At 36.2% G+C, this 15,798-nt stretch overlaps 1 protein-coding gene across 1 annotated transcript in view; it reads right to left on the reverse strand.

Annotated features, from left to right (window-relative positions):
- LOC119513898 (leucine-rich repeat-containing protein 37A3-like) overlaps positions 1-15,403 on the reverse strand; it is a 63,953-nt gene extending 48,550 nt beyond the window's left edge. Inside the window, exons 1-4 of the mRNA XM_037809347.1 lie at positions 15,298-15,403; positions 11,206-11,277; positions 10,546-10,626; positions 13-84 (exon numbers count right to left, since the gene is read on the reverse strand). Of these exons, the coding sequence (XP_037665275.1) occupies positions 13-84; positions 10,546-10,565 (92 nt within the window). The 5' untranslated portion in view covers positions 10,566-10,626; positions 11,206-11,277; positions 15,298-15,403. The remainder of the gene's footprint in view (positions 1-12; positions 85-10,545; positions 10,627-11,205; positions 11,278-15,297) is intronic.
- Positions 15,404-15,798: the final 395 nt, after the last annotated feature.

A 15,798-nucleotide genomic window follows, 5' to 3' on the forward strand; every position in this document is an offset into this window, starting at 1 on the left:
TGCAATACTTACAAATATTTTAAAGCTGGCAATTTAAAAAGATAAGGATCTTCAACAGCTGTCAGAGGATTATGATTGAGAATTCTGAAAAATAATGGAATTAAAATTATCTGCATTTTAAATAACTTCCATGAAAGTTTATGTTCACATTTTTGGCATGGAGTTTGTAGGTAAAAAAAAAAAAATCATTTTCTGTCTTTACCTATGAATCATCCTTAGAATCCACAAAGCATTCTTCCTTTGGGTACTACCCAGGTCTCTAGAATATAAAGTGGAGAAGACAAAGAGAGAGAAAAAAAAATAACAGTGGATAGCAAAGGAAAAATCTGCCAAAGGATTTTTCAGGTTGAAAGCCCTAGAAGTGATTAAGCTGGTAGGAAGCCCTTGCTATAGGAAATACTGTTTCTATTGTCTTCCCATAATTCAAGGTACTTTCCCCTTTCAATCTTTAGAATTCTAAAAAAGTTCACAGCTTAATCCACACAATTAAAAAAAAAACAAAACAGGACCAATTCCTTGGCTTTGGAGCCAAAGAAGAAAGGGATAAATCTAAGAAGAGGAACTTTGAAAGCCACAACTCCCATCACATACCCTCATGTGTATTCTTATCATCAAAGCCCTTTTACACAGCATGTTATCACTCGATTACTTGTCAGTCTCCTGGATTATCAGTTTTTTGAGGGCAGGGGCCATATTTTATTGTCATTATCATCCCTGGGCCTGTCACTACATCCCTGTGCCTTATGTTTGCTAGGTATTTAATAAATATTAATTGAGTAAATATATAACATTTTGTTTATATATTAGTAAAATGAATAAATTCAATTTTACACAAATTTTATTCCAAAATGCTGTTATATATTTTCTTCTCAATTCTCAAAAGAAAGAAAAAACCAAAAAGAAAAGAAACAAAGAGAAGAACATATGCCTTTAGGTTATCTCTGCTAAAGAATCATTAGGGTACTTTTGTAGAACATCAAGAAAATAGTAATTATTACATCTAATATCTTATTGGACTCCCAGGCACTGTAATCACTTCATATTTAATCTTCACAATAACCTTATGTGGTAGATATTATTATTACCCTATTTTACAGTTGAGAAAACTGAGGCACAGAGAGGTTATTTAACTTGTTCGAGGTTACTAAACTAGTAAGAAGCAGAGCTGGGATTTGAACTCAGGTCTGTCTGACTCCAAAGCCTGTGTTTAACCTGTATGAAGAAAATAGGGTTTAAAATAGCTGTTATTTTAACCCTAATTTTGAGGGCACTAAATATAAAAATACCTTTTCAAACTTCATCTACCCAATAGGGAGAGCCTCATGAGAATTACATTTTATCTTTTATTTTCCCTAATTATCTGCAGCAATTAAACATTTAATTAGTCCAAGATCATTGAGACTTTAGAAATGTAAAACCATATTGTAGGTTATGTCAGTGAAAATTATGGAATAAAGACTGAAAATTCACCCCTCCATAAATGTAGAGAAAAATCTGGCAAAAATTGTCAGAATCAACTCTTTCATAACTCTGGAAATTTAACAGCTTGCAGCAACCCAAGGAGCACTGTTTCAAGAAAATGGCTGGATTCCATAAGGACACTGAATTTTGTGGTATTTTAACTTGCCCAGCCTCAGACTCATTCAGTGCTCTCCAGTCTCAGTGGTGGCCTTGAAAAATCACTTCCCACATGCCCAGAATTGGAGGGAGAAGAATGTAGCTGAAAGTCTTTCAAAGTCTAAATCCCAAATAATTTTCATTGATTGATCTGTCTGGTGATTCCTTGGAAGACTCCAGTAGAAAGGCTTGTCTTTGTTTGACCTGCCTGGTAGCTGCCTAGTGCTAAAAGCCTCTCCCAAGGGTGCATTTTTAAAATCAATAATTACAGGTAAGTGTTTTAACATCACAGATGCCTTAGGCAATGGATACTAGGGCAAACAATAGCCTAGCCAAAAAGCTTAAAAGGAAAAGCCAAGAAATGATATATCCAAGGGAGATTTGAAAATCTGGGACATATTCCTGGGAAGCAAGAAGGCCAGCATGTGCAATCTAGAACAGCTGTGAGCATGCTCCTGGAATACTTGAGAAAGAACAAAGTTTTAACTTTGAGATTCTGGGCAAGCAAGAAGTGAAGGCTAAGGTGGAGCTGTTAATTGGCTGGCTGGTGTTGAAGGCAAGCCCCAACATACACACCAAGCCTCTCTTGGCAAAGACTGGGAGACGTAGGAAATCTCAGTTCAATCATTAGCTGACCACCAAGATAACAGAATACAGACTTCAGCTGCCATACACAGCAAAGAATACAGACTTTACAAAATTAGTTAAAAAAAGTTACTAAACAACAACTACAACAAGGAACAATACCAAACCTGGAAGAAGAGAGAATTGGATTTCCAGAGCTGCCACACTATAGTATTTTAAATGTCTCATTTTCAACAAAAATTTACAAGATACGCAAAGAAACAAGAAAGTATGGCCCATAAAAGGCAAAAGCAACCAACAGAAACTATCCTGAGAAAAACCAGACATTGGGCTTACTACACAAAGACTTTAAATCAGCTATTTCAAATATGTTAAAAGAGTTGAAGGAAGTCATGTCTAAAGAACTAAAGGAAAGTAAGAGAATGATGTTTCATCAAACAGAGAATGTCAATAAAGAGATATAATTTATGTACAAGGGAATCAAGTAGAAATTGTGGAGTTGAAAAGTACAATCACTGAAGTGAAAAATCCACTTGAGGGGATCCACTGCAGATTTGAGCAGGCAGAAAAAAGGATCAGCAAACCTGAAGACAGATAACTGAGATTATGCAGCCTGAGAAAAAGAAACAAAAAAAGAATGGAGAGAAATGAACAAAGCCTCAGAGACCTGTGGGACATCATCAAATATATTAACTTACTCATAATAGGACAGAGGAGAGGAGAGAGAGAAAGGGGCAAAAAAGATATAATGGCCAAAAAACTTCCTAAATTTGATGCAAGACATTAATCTACACATCCAAAAAGCTCAAAGAGCTCCAAGTAGAATAAATTCAAAGATATCTATATCCAGACACATCATAATCAAACTGCCAAAAGACAAAGAGAAAATCAAAAGCAGCAAGAGGGAAGTGATTCATCACAAATTAACCACCAATTTTTCTTCAGAAACCATGGAGGCCCAGGAGGCAATGAGATGAAAAAGTGCTAAAGAAAAAATCCCATCAACCAAGAATTCTACATCTGGCAAAACCATCCTTCAAAAATGAAGCAGAAATTAAGACATTCCCAGATAAACAAAATCTGTAAGAGTTTGTTACTAGCAGACCTACAAGAAACTCTAAAAGTTTTCCTACAGGCTGAATTGAAGGACAGTGGATAGTAACTTGAATCTATAAGAAGAAATAAATAGCATCAGTAAAGGTAACTACATACATAAATATAAAGACATATGAATCTCTTTTTTGTCTGTAACTCCTGTTTTCCTCCTCCTATTGGGTTTAAAAGACAACTGCGCAAAGCAGTAATTATAAATCTATTTTGATGGGTGCACAATGTATTTTGTGATAACTGTATGTAGGAGGGAGTTACAGTGGAGCTATAAAGGAGCAAAGTTTTCGTATACTATTGAAATGAAGTTGGTATTAATCCAAATGAGAATGTTATAAAATAAAATGTTAAAGGTAGTCCCCAGAGAAACCAATAAGAAAATAACTAAAATATGTATAGTAAAAGAAGTGATTAGGAAATTAAAATGGTACACAAAAGAAGGCAGCAATGGGAGAATAGAGGAAGACCGAAGACAAGATATATAGAAAAAGAATAGCAAAATGGCAGATACAAATCCTACTTTATTAGTAAATACATAAGATAAAAATGCATTAAACTTTTCAATTAAAAGGCAGAAATTGGCAGAATGGGTTAAAAAAACAATCCCACTATATGCTGTCTACAAGACACTCACTTTAGCTTCAAAGACACAAATAGATTGAAATTAGAAAGATGGAAAAAGATATACAATGCAAGTACTAACAGAAAGGGAGAAAGAGTAACTATACTAATAATAGACAAAATAAACTTGAACACAAAAGTTGTTACTAGAGAACAAAGACGGAGATTTTATAATGATGAAAGGGTCAATCCATCAAGAAGATAAAACAATTAAAAACATATATGCATCTAACAATAGAGTCCCAAAATATGTGAAGTAAAAACTGACAAAACTGAAAGGACAAAAGGACAAGGCAACAATAATAGCTGAAGATTTCAATATTCCACTTTCAGTAACGGATGGAACTAGAGAGAAGATCAACAACAAAACAGAGAACTTGAATAATAAAATAAACAAACTAGACTGAACAGACATCTATAGAACACTTTCACCCAAGAACAGCAGAATACACATTCTTCTCAAGTAAACATGGAACATTTTCTGGGATAGATAACATGTTAGACAATAAGACAAGTTTCAATAAATATAAGAGGATTGAAATTATACAAAGCATGTTATCTAAACACAATGGAATGAAGTTAGAAATGAATAACAAAGAAACTTGGGAAATTCACAAATATTTGGATATGAAACAACACACTCTTAAATGGGTCAAAGAAGAAACAACAAGGGATATTAGTAGATAATTTGGTGTGAATGAAAATGAAGACAACATACAATAACTTATGAGATGAACCTAAGCAGTACTCAAAGGGAAATTTATAGTTGTAAATGCACATATTTAAAAAGAAGAAAGATTGCAAATCAATAACCTAAATCTTCTACCTGAAGGGAATAGAAAAGAGTAAACTATACCCAAAGCAGCAAAAGGAAGGAAATAATAAAGATTAGAGCAGAAATAAATGAAACAGAGAATAGGAAAATAGTGAAAATCAATAAAACCAAAAGTGGTTTATTTGAAAAGATCAAAAAAAATTGACAAATCTTTAGCTAGACTAAAAGAGAAGAGAGAAGACTAAAATTCCTAAAATCAGGAATGAAAGGTACTATCAACCTTACAGAAATGAAAAAAATTATAAGGGAGTATGATGAACAATTGTATGCAACAAATTAGATAACCTAGATGAAATGGACGTATACCTAGAAAGACAAACTACTGAAACTGACTCAACAAGAACTAGAAAATCTGAATAGACTTTTTGGCATTAAAGCCTTTAAGGTCATCAGTGGAATCTGTGCAAGTAAGCTTCTCTACCTCTGCATCTCCCCCCTGCCCACTTTCCCCTCAGCGATTAAGAATATATAGTCAAAACAATATAGCAAAGTTTGTTATCCATCCCCCAATCTTATCTCAGTTCTCCAACCCTCACTCTTTTTTTTAAATTCAATTTTATTGAGATATATTCACATACCATACAAAGCATACAATCAGTTGTTCACAGTACCATTATATAGTTGTGCCTTCATCACCAAAATTAATTTTTGAACATTTTCATCACCACACACACAAAAATAATAAGAATAAAAATTAAAGTGAAAAAGAACAATTAAAGTAAAAAAGAACACTGGGTGCCTTTTTTTTTTTTTGCGCCTATTTTTCTACTCATCTGTCCATACACTGGACAAAGGGGAGTGTGGTCCACATGGCTTTCCCAATCACACTGTCACCCCTCATAAGCTACATTGTTATACAATCGTCTTCAAGATTCAAGGGTTCTGGGTTGTAGTTTGATAGTTTCAGGTATTTATTGTTAGCTATCCCAGTTCATTAGAACCTAGAAAGGGTTATCTATATTGTGTGTAAGAGTGCCCACCAGAGTGACCTCTTGGCTCCTTTTGGAATTTCTCAGCCACTGAAACTTATTTCATTTCCTTTCACATCCTCCTTTTGGTCAAGAAGATGTTCTCCATCCCACGATGCCGGGTCTAGATTCTTGCCCAGGATTCATATTCCACATTGCCAGGGAGATTTACTCCCCTGGGTGTCAGATCCCACATATGGGGGAGGGCAGTGATTTCACCTGCCAAGTTGGCTTAGCTAGAGAGACAGGGCCACATCTGAGCAACAAAGAGGCATTCAGGAGGAGACACTAAGGCACAATTATAAGCAGGCCTAGCCTCTCCTTTGCAGTAACAGTCTGCCCAAGGGCAAGTCCCATGATTTAGGGCTCAGCCCATCAAACCACCAGTCCCCATTGTCTGTGAGCACATCAGCAACCACTGAGGTGGGGAAGCCCAACACCCCTGCATTCTCCCCCAGCTCCTCAGGGGGGCTCTGCATATTTTTCATTTTCTTTAATTAACTATTAACTATATAAAAATTTTTAAAAAATACAATAAAAAACATTTCAAACAAACCAAAACAAGGGAATAAGAAAAAGACAAGTAACCTGTGCCGGTTTGAATGTATTATGTCCCCCAGAAAAAGCCATATTCTTTGATGCAATCTTGTGGGGCAGACATAATAGTGGGGATTAAGTTGGAACGTTTGAATTAGGTTGTTTGCATGGAGATGCACCCCACCCAACTGTAGATGATAACTGATGGGATATTTCCATGGAGGCGTGGCCCCACCCATTGAGGGTGGGCCTTGATCAGTAGAGCCATATAAATGTGCTGACTCAGAGATGGAACGGAGTGCAGCTGTGAGTGACGTTTTGAAGAAGAGCAAGCTTGCTAGAGAGGAATGTCCTGGGAGAAAGCCATTTTGAAACCAGAACTTTGGAGCAGACGCCAGCCACATGCCTTCCCAGCTAACAGGTTTTTCCGGACACCATTTGCCATCCTCCAGTGAAGGTACCTGATTACTGATGTGTTACCTTGGACACTTTATGGCCTTAAGACTGTAACTGTATAGCCAAATAAACCCCCATTTTATAAAAGCCTATCTATCTCTGGTGTTTTGCATTCCGCAGCATTAGCAAACTAGGACATAACCTAAAATAACTACTTTACTTTCAACATGTTCCTACTCTACCCTAAGAAAGTAACCTAATATAGCAACATTTCTGTGAACTTGTTCCTACCATACCCACCAGAAATTAACAAATCATAGTAATTCCTGGGCTTTCCCAGAACGTTAAATTTACCCACAATAGCCTATCTGTTCTTATTGGGTTATTGTTCCCCCTTCACTAAGTGCTCTCTATCACTAGGTCCCCTATATTCTAGATTATAAACCACTTATTTTACATTTTTCAATGTTCACATTAGTGGTAGCATATATTATTTCTCTTTTTGTGCCTGGCTTATTTTGCTCAGCATTATATCTTCAAGGTTCATCCAAGTTGTCATATGTTTCATGACATCGTTCCTTCTTACTGCTGCATAGTATTCCACTGTGTGTATATATCAAATTTTATTTATCCACTCATCTGTTGAAGGACATTTGGGTTGTTTCCATCTCTTGACAATTGTGAATAATGCTGCTATGAACATTGGTGTGTAGATATCTGTTCGTGTCACCACTTTCAGATTTCCCAGGTATATACCGAGAAATGCAATTGCTGGATCGAAGGGTAACTCGATATCTAGTCTTCTAAGGAACTGCCAGACTGTCTTCCAGAATGGCTGAACCATTAACAGTCCCACAAACAATGAATAAGAGTTCCAGTTTACCCACATTCTCTCCAGCATTTGTAGTTTCCTATTTGTTTAATGGCAGCAATTCTAATTGGTGTGAGATGGTATCTTGTTGTGGTTTTATTTGCATCTCTCTAATAGCTAGTGAAGCTGAACATTTTTTCATGTGTTTCTTGGCCATTTGTATTTCCTCTTCAGAGAACTGTCTCTTCATATCTTTTGCCCATTTCATAATTGGGCTGTCTGTACTACTGTCATTGAGTTGTAGGATTTCTTTATATATGCAAGATATCAGTCTTGTCAGATACATGGTTTCCAAAAATTTTTTTCCCATTGAGTTGACTGCCTCTTCACCTTTTTGACAAATTCCTTTGAGGTACAGAAACTTCTAAGCTTGAGGCGTTCCCATTTATCTATTTTTTCTTTTGTTGCCTGTGCTTTGGGTGTAAGGTCTAGGAAGTGACCTCCTAACACAAGGTCTTGAAGATATCTCCCTACATTTTCTTCTAGGAGTTTTATGGTACTGTCTTTTATATTGAGGTCTTTGATTCACTTTGGGTTAATTTTTGTGTAGGGTGTGAGGTAGGGGTCCTCTTTCATTCTTTTGGATATGGATACCCAACTCTCCTAGCCCCATTTGTTGAAAAGACCGTTATGTCCCAGTTCAGTGGTTTTGGAGGCCTTATCAAAAATCAGTTGACTGTAGATCTGGGGGTCTATCTTTGAATTCTCAATTTGATTCCATTGATCAATGTATCTATCTTTGTGCCAGTACCATGCTGTTTTGACTACTGTGGCTTTATAATAAGCTTCAAAGTCAGGGAGTATAAGTCCTCCCACTTTGTTTTTCTTTTTTAGAGTATTTTTAGCAATTCAAGGCATCTTCCCTTTCTAAATAAATTTGATAAGTAGCTTTTCCAAGTCTACAAAGTAGGTTGTTGGAATTTTGATTGGGATTGCATTGAATCTGTAGATGAGTTTGGGTAGAATTGACATCTTAATGACATTTAGCCTTTAATGACACCCCTTTTCAATATGAACAAATTAGGGTGGTCACTGCCCAGATACCCCTGAAGATTGAGACAGTGATCAAATGAGAGAGAGGAGTAACAACAGACAAGATACGATTTAACAAGGGATTATGAATACTGAATCTTTATATAAATTTTTTTTTTTAGTCTCTGGGGTATTAGAACTGCTAAAAGGAAATAACTGAAATTGTGGAACTATAACTCATAACATAATGAAATTTGCTCTATAATTACTTGTTAAATCATTCTCTGAAAGTTATCACTTTTCTGTGTGTATGTTATATTTCACAACAAAAAATGTTAAAAAAATTGATTGTGAATCTTTGGGTTCTGCAGGTAGATCTGTACCACCCAGTTCATGTATTAAGCCCATAAGAATTCCATTTTTTAAAATACAGATTAAAAATTGCATTATATAAACTGTAAAAACATTGCTTTCAATTATTACAGGTCATAACAGATACACACATCAGCAAGAATCAGATTGCCCAACTGCTGACATAATATGGGAAGCTCAACCTCAGTCTGACTACAGTCTTCTGGTCACTATGTCTGTACACAGAGCAGAAGATCTATACATCTAAATGGACCCTTAAGTTGTCTTTTCCCAAGTTAAGCATCAGCAAATTAAAGAAGTGAGGGGAACGCAGTTACAGACGGGCCTTCAGGATGCACCCTAAACACCTCCATCTAACCTTAAATGAACTGTGTGAAGCTGGATTCCTGAACCACAAGACAGATGGACAGTCTTTTCCAAAGTCAGGCTTAGAGGAGAGTCTTCACCTTTAGTTTAAAATCCCCTTCAGGCCATTGACATACCCATTATGATTTGCTTGTGTGACAGAAAAATCAAAGAATTTTGAGGCTGAAAGGAAGTAAAACCTACACTTCTCATTTGAAGAGCAGTCACGAAAGAAAGTACTTGTCTAGGGCTAATGCGATTTATTTTCTTAATGAACATTTTTCACGCTATAGCTTAACATAAACACCATCTTTCTCCATAACTCAAGGATTCTTACTATCTACAGGTAATTTATAACTTCAAAGCGATATAGTTTTTACCAAACTCCAACCCAGTAGTCTGGACTCCTGTAGACGATTATATAATAATGTAGATTACAAGGAGTGACAGTGTGATTGTGAAAACCTTGTGGATCACACCCCCTTTATCTAGAGTATGGATGGATGAGTAGAAAATTGGGGATAAAAACTAAATGACAAATATGGTGGCATGGGGGGATGGTTTGGGTGTTCTTTTTTTACTTTTATTTTTTATTCTTATTCTGATTCTTTCTGATGTAAGGAAAATGTTCAGAAATAGATTGTGGAAATGAATGCATAATTGTATGATCGTACTGTGAACAGTTGATTGTATACCATGGATGATTGTATGGTATGTGAATATATCTCAATAAAACTGAATTAAAAAAATAGCTATATAGTTTTTGAAAAATGTTCTGGGTGATTAGAGAGAGAAGTGCTCTGTGGCAGGCAGGCTTTCAGCCTCCATTCTGCTTTGCCTTCTGGAAGAAGCTAATGGCCAAGAAAGAACCCTCATCTTTTGTTCCCTGGAGGACTGTGTGCTAAGTTTTATTCTTTGCAGTTATATACTGCATACACTTAAGCACTTAAGAACTTTGCATGTGAGCCAGAATCAAGCTTAAATTCAAAAGTGGAATTTCAAAGACATTCTTACATCTGAGTATTATCGTTGGGATTCCCATGACAATGCTAATATGAATTTTAATTGCTTGGTGACTTTTACTGCCCTTGCCAAAAGTCAGTACTGGGGAAAGCAAAGTATGTCATATATGAGTTAGATGAGTCTCTTGGCCTTTTTGTACCTTAGTTTCCTTATTTGGAAAAAGGAATAGTAAGACATATACTTTTCATAGTATTTTTACTGGGCTATTTACTGGTATTTTTACCCAGCTAATGGATTAACTAAGTTTTTATGCATAAATAGTCTTTTTACATGTATTCATCTTCTATTTCACTTACAACTTGTGTAAAAACTGCATTGCATGCCAAGCCTGAAATGTTCCAAAGCTGAGTTCTGTGAGTAAATTGCAACCAAGATTTCTACAAAAAAAAAAAAAAAGATATTGTTTCAGAACATTCATCCTTTGACAGTGATTCTAATTTACATATGATGAAAGATACCCTCAACAATCCATCCATACACTAAGAAAATCTCATGGTGGAATATATTTGCTATGATTTATACTTTCTGATTTATACATATGGTGCATTAAGTGATCTTCATTTATCTAGAAGAGGATTTCTCATCCTTTGCACTATTAACATTTTGGGCTGGATAATTCTTTGTTGTGGGGGGCTCTGCTGCAGTATCTCTGACCTCTGCCCAATAGATGCCAGTAGCACACTCACAGGTGTGACAACTGAAAATATCTCCAGGCATTGCCAAATGTCCCTTGGGTGCAAAATTGCCCTGATGAGAACTTCTGCTCTAGAATGATTCACTCTGCTCTGTGTAATAATTCTCATATCAATCTTTGCTGGAGATGAAAAGGATTAGCTACCTAATTTTAGTAGCTTTCCACTAGTAAAATTTTAACAATTAAAAATGAATAGAGCAAAGAGATTATAATTAAGTTTTATAAAATTTCCAAATATAATGAAGTTATGTTTGTAACTTACAAAAACTGCAAAAAAGGTAGTGGTTCAAATGTGCATCTTTCAATAGACTGTATTTTATTGCAGGATACATCTCTAGGAAAAGGAAAAGGAAAATATTGCCTCAATTAGCTATTAGATATCTAATCAGTAAAAATAAATGCTAGAGTTTAGAGTGATAATATGGAATCGGTAGTTTTTGTCTAAAAGCTAAATCCTATTAGCAATTGTTACCTGAACCTTCCAAGGTCCCTAACCCTGTCCCCACCTCTCCTAGAGTCTAACCTTCTGGTCTTGATAAACAAAATATACAACTGTAGATCTTGATAGATCTTTCCTGGGAGGAGGAGAATTGATTAGATGACCTTTTGTGGTCTCATTAAATTCTAGATTATGAACTCAGTTTTTATCCCTTTATGTAATTATAATTTCTAATATTAAAAGGACTATTCTCACATTTACACACCTCCCTGCTTTAGTTCTGGTTTTCCAGACCAGTTCAATCCTAGAAGAAATTAAAGATACCTTTCTTCTATATAATTTGAAAGGAAGTTACTCCTATAATTAGTAGATAACTATGAACTAATTCAAAATTATACTTTCTCTCATATTAATAGAGCTATTTTTGGTTTTATATTGTCATGAATGCGACTTCTGCAGTTGTATGGTTGTGAGACAACAAAAAATGAAATAGAACTGGGTGTTTATTTGAAAACACCCACTCTTTTTTTTTTTTATTAAATTCAGTTTTATTGAAATACATTCACACACCATACAATCATCCATGGTATACAATCAACTGTCCACAGTATGATAACATAGTTATGCATTCTTCACCACAATCTATCTCTGAACGTCTTCCAGAAAGAACCAGAACAAGAATAAAAAATAAAAGTGAAAAAAGAACACCCAAATCATCCCCCCCATCCCACCCCATTTGTCCTTTAGTTTTTGTCCCCATTTTTCTATTCATCCATACACTAAAGGGGGTGTGATCTACAAGGTCTTCACAATCACACTGTCACCCCTTGTAATCTACATTATTATATAATTGTCTTCAGGAGTCCAGACTGCTGGGTTGGAGTTTGGTAGTTTCAGGTATTTACTTCTAGCTATTCCAATACATTAAAACCTAAGAGGTGTTATCTATATAGTGCCTAAGAATGTCTACCAGAGTGACCTCTCGACTCCATTTGAAATCTCTCAGCCACTGAAACTATTTCTTCTCATTTTGCATCCCCCTTTTGGTCAAGAAGATACTCTCAGTCCCACAATGCTGGGTCCAGATTCATCCCTGGGAGTCATATTCTGCATTGCCAGGAGATTTACACCCCTGGGAGTTGTGTCCCATGTAGGGGGGAGGGCAGCGAGTTCACCTGTCGAGATGGCTCAGTTAGAGAGAGGGCCACATCTGAGCAACAAAGAGGTACTCAGGAGGAGACTCTTAGGCATAATTATATGCAAGTTTAGCCTCTCCTTTGCAGTAACGAGCTTCATAAGGGCATGTCCCATGATTGAGGGCTCAGCACATCAAACCGCCAGTCCCAATGTTTGTGACAACATCAACACCAGTCCAGGTGAGGATGTCCAACACTTCCGCACCTTCCCCCAGATCCTCGGGGCTGGGGAGGGAGAGGCTGTAAATATATTTTTTATTATCTGCCCAAATTACTCTGGGATGTGTCACTGCTTCACTCCAGCCTATACTAACCTACTGTATCTCACTTCCTATTCAAAGTTCCATGCAATTGTGGTGTTTGAACAAACCGACTGTAGAGTTGTGCCGTTTAGAGAATTTAGATCCTGTACCAAATAGATATCTCTTCCCTTGGTCTCATATAGAAGTTGAAGGAAAACACCCACTCTTGACTACAGTTGACCCTCTTATTTCCATTTACCCCAGTGTAGTCCCTCACATTTCACCTGGTGCGTGTAACAGTCTTCCGATTGGTGTCTCCACCTCTAGTCTCTTTTTCTAATCCATCCTGCCTACCGTTACTAGATTACCTCTCCAGCAGTGGTTCTCGAAGACCAGCATCACCTGAGAACTTACTGAAGAAGCAAATTCTTGGTCCTACTCTAGACCTACTAAATCACTAATCATAGTGGTAGAGCCTCAAAGTTTGAGAACCACATATCCCAGAGCACTGCTGTGGTAACATGATTCTCCATGAGGGCTCCTCAGCTTGGCATACAAAGCCCTAGAAGATCTGGTTTAATCTCCTACTCTCCTCTACTTATACCATACAGGTTCACATGGCTTTCCTCGAAGACACATTCCACTTTCCTGTGTTTGTTTTGCAAGCTTAGAAACATTCTTCCCAAGATGTCTGTCTGATGATACCCAGTAGCCCTTAGAAGCCCTGTTCAAAGGCACAGTTCTAAAAACCCTCATCCAACTGGAAGTCTTTACTCCCTCCCTCTGTGATCCCAAAACAAATTTATACCTCTCAGTCCTATCTCTTTTTCTTCTTTTTAATACAGTTATTTTTCATTCCATTTCCTCTGAACATAAACTCCTTGAAAGCATGGACTAGGTTTTGCTTATTTGCATTGCCTGCCATGTTTAAAACTGATACACAGGCATAAAGCAAACTCAAGTATTCATAAATGAATGAATAGCTGGGGAGTGAGTAGAAGGACAATGACTATTTTTTTAAAAGAAATGTAGTTTTATTACTTCATGGCTCCCTCTTCTGTTCCTCTGCAGCACTCTGTTCTCCATTAGTGCCTTTTGAATTATGGGTTGAGCTTATGTTTTTGTTTCCTCTGTGAGATCCTGAGTTCCTAGAAGGGTAGGAACCCTGTCTTACTTATCTTTGATCTACAATACAAGGGCACAGGGTGGCATATTTTTTTAAAATACTTTTTTACTGGTTGGTATTTAAAAAAAAATGAATGAGAATATATATGCTAATATGAAATAATTAGTTAACAAAGTATTTTAAAGTAGAAGCAATGAAGGATGTACTCCATTGAGCAGTTTGTCTCAGATGCCAGAGGTGCGGGAAGATCAACACAAAAGTGGTAGTCCCCATTAGGCCTAGAAGGTTTGATAATTCAGAGGATTATTTTTAGCATCCTGTGCAGTTCTTTATACCCAGAATTCATTTGCTAAAGAGCATCATGAATTAGTTTAATAAGGATTAAAGACATATACAACCCTGGACCACATAAGGAGGATAAAAATCATACTTTTATAGCAAAGGATTTAGTCTCTCCTTATCCCTAAATAGATATAAATATTAGGCAGGGATTCTCTCCTTGGTAATGAGTCCAAAAAGATTTTTATTTTGTTGTTGGCAGTTAGGAACATTTCTGATATGCTTAAATGGTGTAAACATTTCTAGCTATACCACTTAACTTTGTAGCTAAATATGTTCTTGATAATATCGTTTATATAATTCACCTGCTTAAGTAAATATTTAATTTTAAATGTTGATTGAATTCAGATTAGATTATCAAAAAATTCGGGGTTAATGGCATTCAAATTAATGTAGGTGCTCTGTTTTTTTCTTGTCCTTTAAGCAAAAATCTGGAGTTAATTTTAATTCCTTTCATTCTACTAAATCAACTTTTCCATTTTCTGTAAAGGCCAGATGGTAAATATGTTAGGCTTTGCAGGCCACATACGGTCTCTGTCACATTTTCTCTTTTGTTTGTTTCTTTAGTTTTACAGTCCTTTAAAAATGTAAGAACCATTCTTAGCCTATGGATTGTATAAAAACAGACCATGAGCCACATTTGATCGTGGGCCATAGACTAAATATAAACAGATGTTATATGGACACTTATAAATCAAGGTTCATATGGTTATCTATAATTACTCAGACCTCATCACCACTTTCCGTCTATAAATGAAGTTTCTTTCTATCTGTATCTTGTCTATATAATTAAAACTGAAAATGCAAAGGAGGTATTTGATGCTAGAAATGGGTTGAGACCTTACAGACTTTGGATTTATTTATTGCTGGAAAAAATTCAGGATTTTTTACAGAAATGCAGGATTTATTGCTGGAAAAAATTTTAGAGCTTATCTAATTGAAACCCCTTATTCATTATATAGATGATATAACTAAAAACTCAGAAACAAATATGATTAACTAATTAACTTACAAATATTGGAGGAATAGCAGGCTTTCAAATGAATCCTTCTGTAATTCACTCAAATAATTGTCACTGAGAATTCTGGAAAATGAAAAGGTTATTTCTGGATCAAAATGCAAACAAACTACAACTATTTGCTACACAGGATTAACTCCTATATATGGGGGAAACCTGGGTAATGTTGCATCCTGAATACTCTAAATCTTATTTAATTTAGGGATGTGATCTCTGCTCTGTTTTTATTCAAACCTTTCTTCTCATGTCCTCCTTTGTGTCTACCTCCCTGCTTCTCCTTCTACCGGTGACAAATACACACACTCCAACCACGCTTCCTAATAAATCGTATATTTAATGCCTCCTGTACATCATAAAGCCCCTGTTAGAACCCAACTCTGGGTGGCAGTGAGATTGGCAGAACTGCCATCTCCTCCTCTCTTTCTCCAAAACTCATTATAGAAGCCCAACGTGGACTATGTCAGGGCTGCAAGTGAAGCCACTGGACTTTTTTTT

The sequence above is a fragment of the Choloepus didactylus genome, chromosome 18 (genome assembly GCF_015220235.1).
Source record: "Choloepus didactylus isolate mChoDid1 chromosome 18, mChoDid1.pri, whole genome shotgun sequence".
Classification (NCBI taxonomy): domain Eukaryota; kingdom Metazoa; phylum Chordata; class Mammalia; order Pilosa; family Megalonychidae; genus Choloepus; species Choloepus didactylus.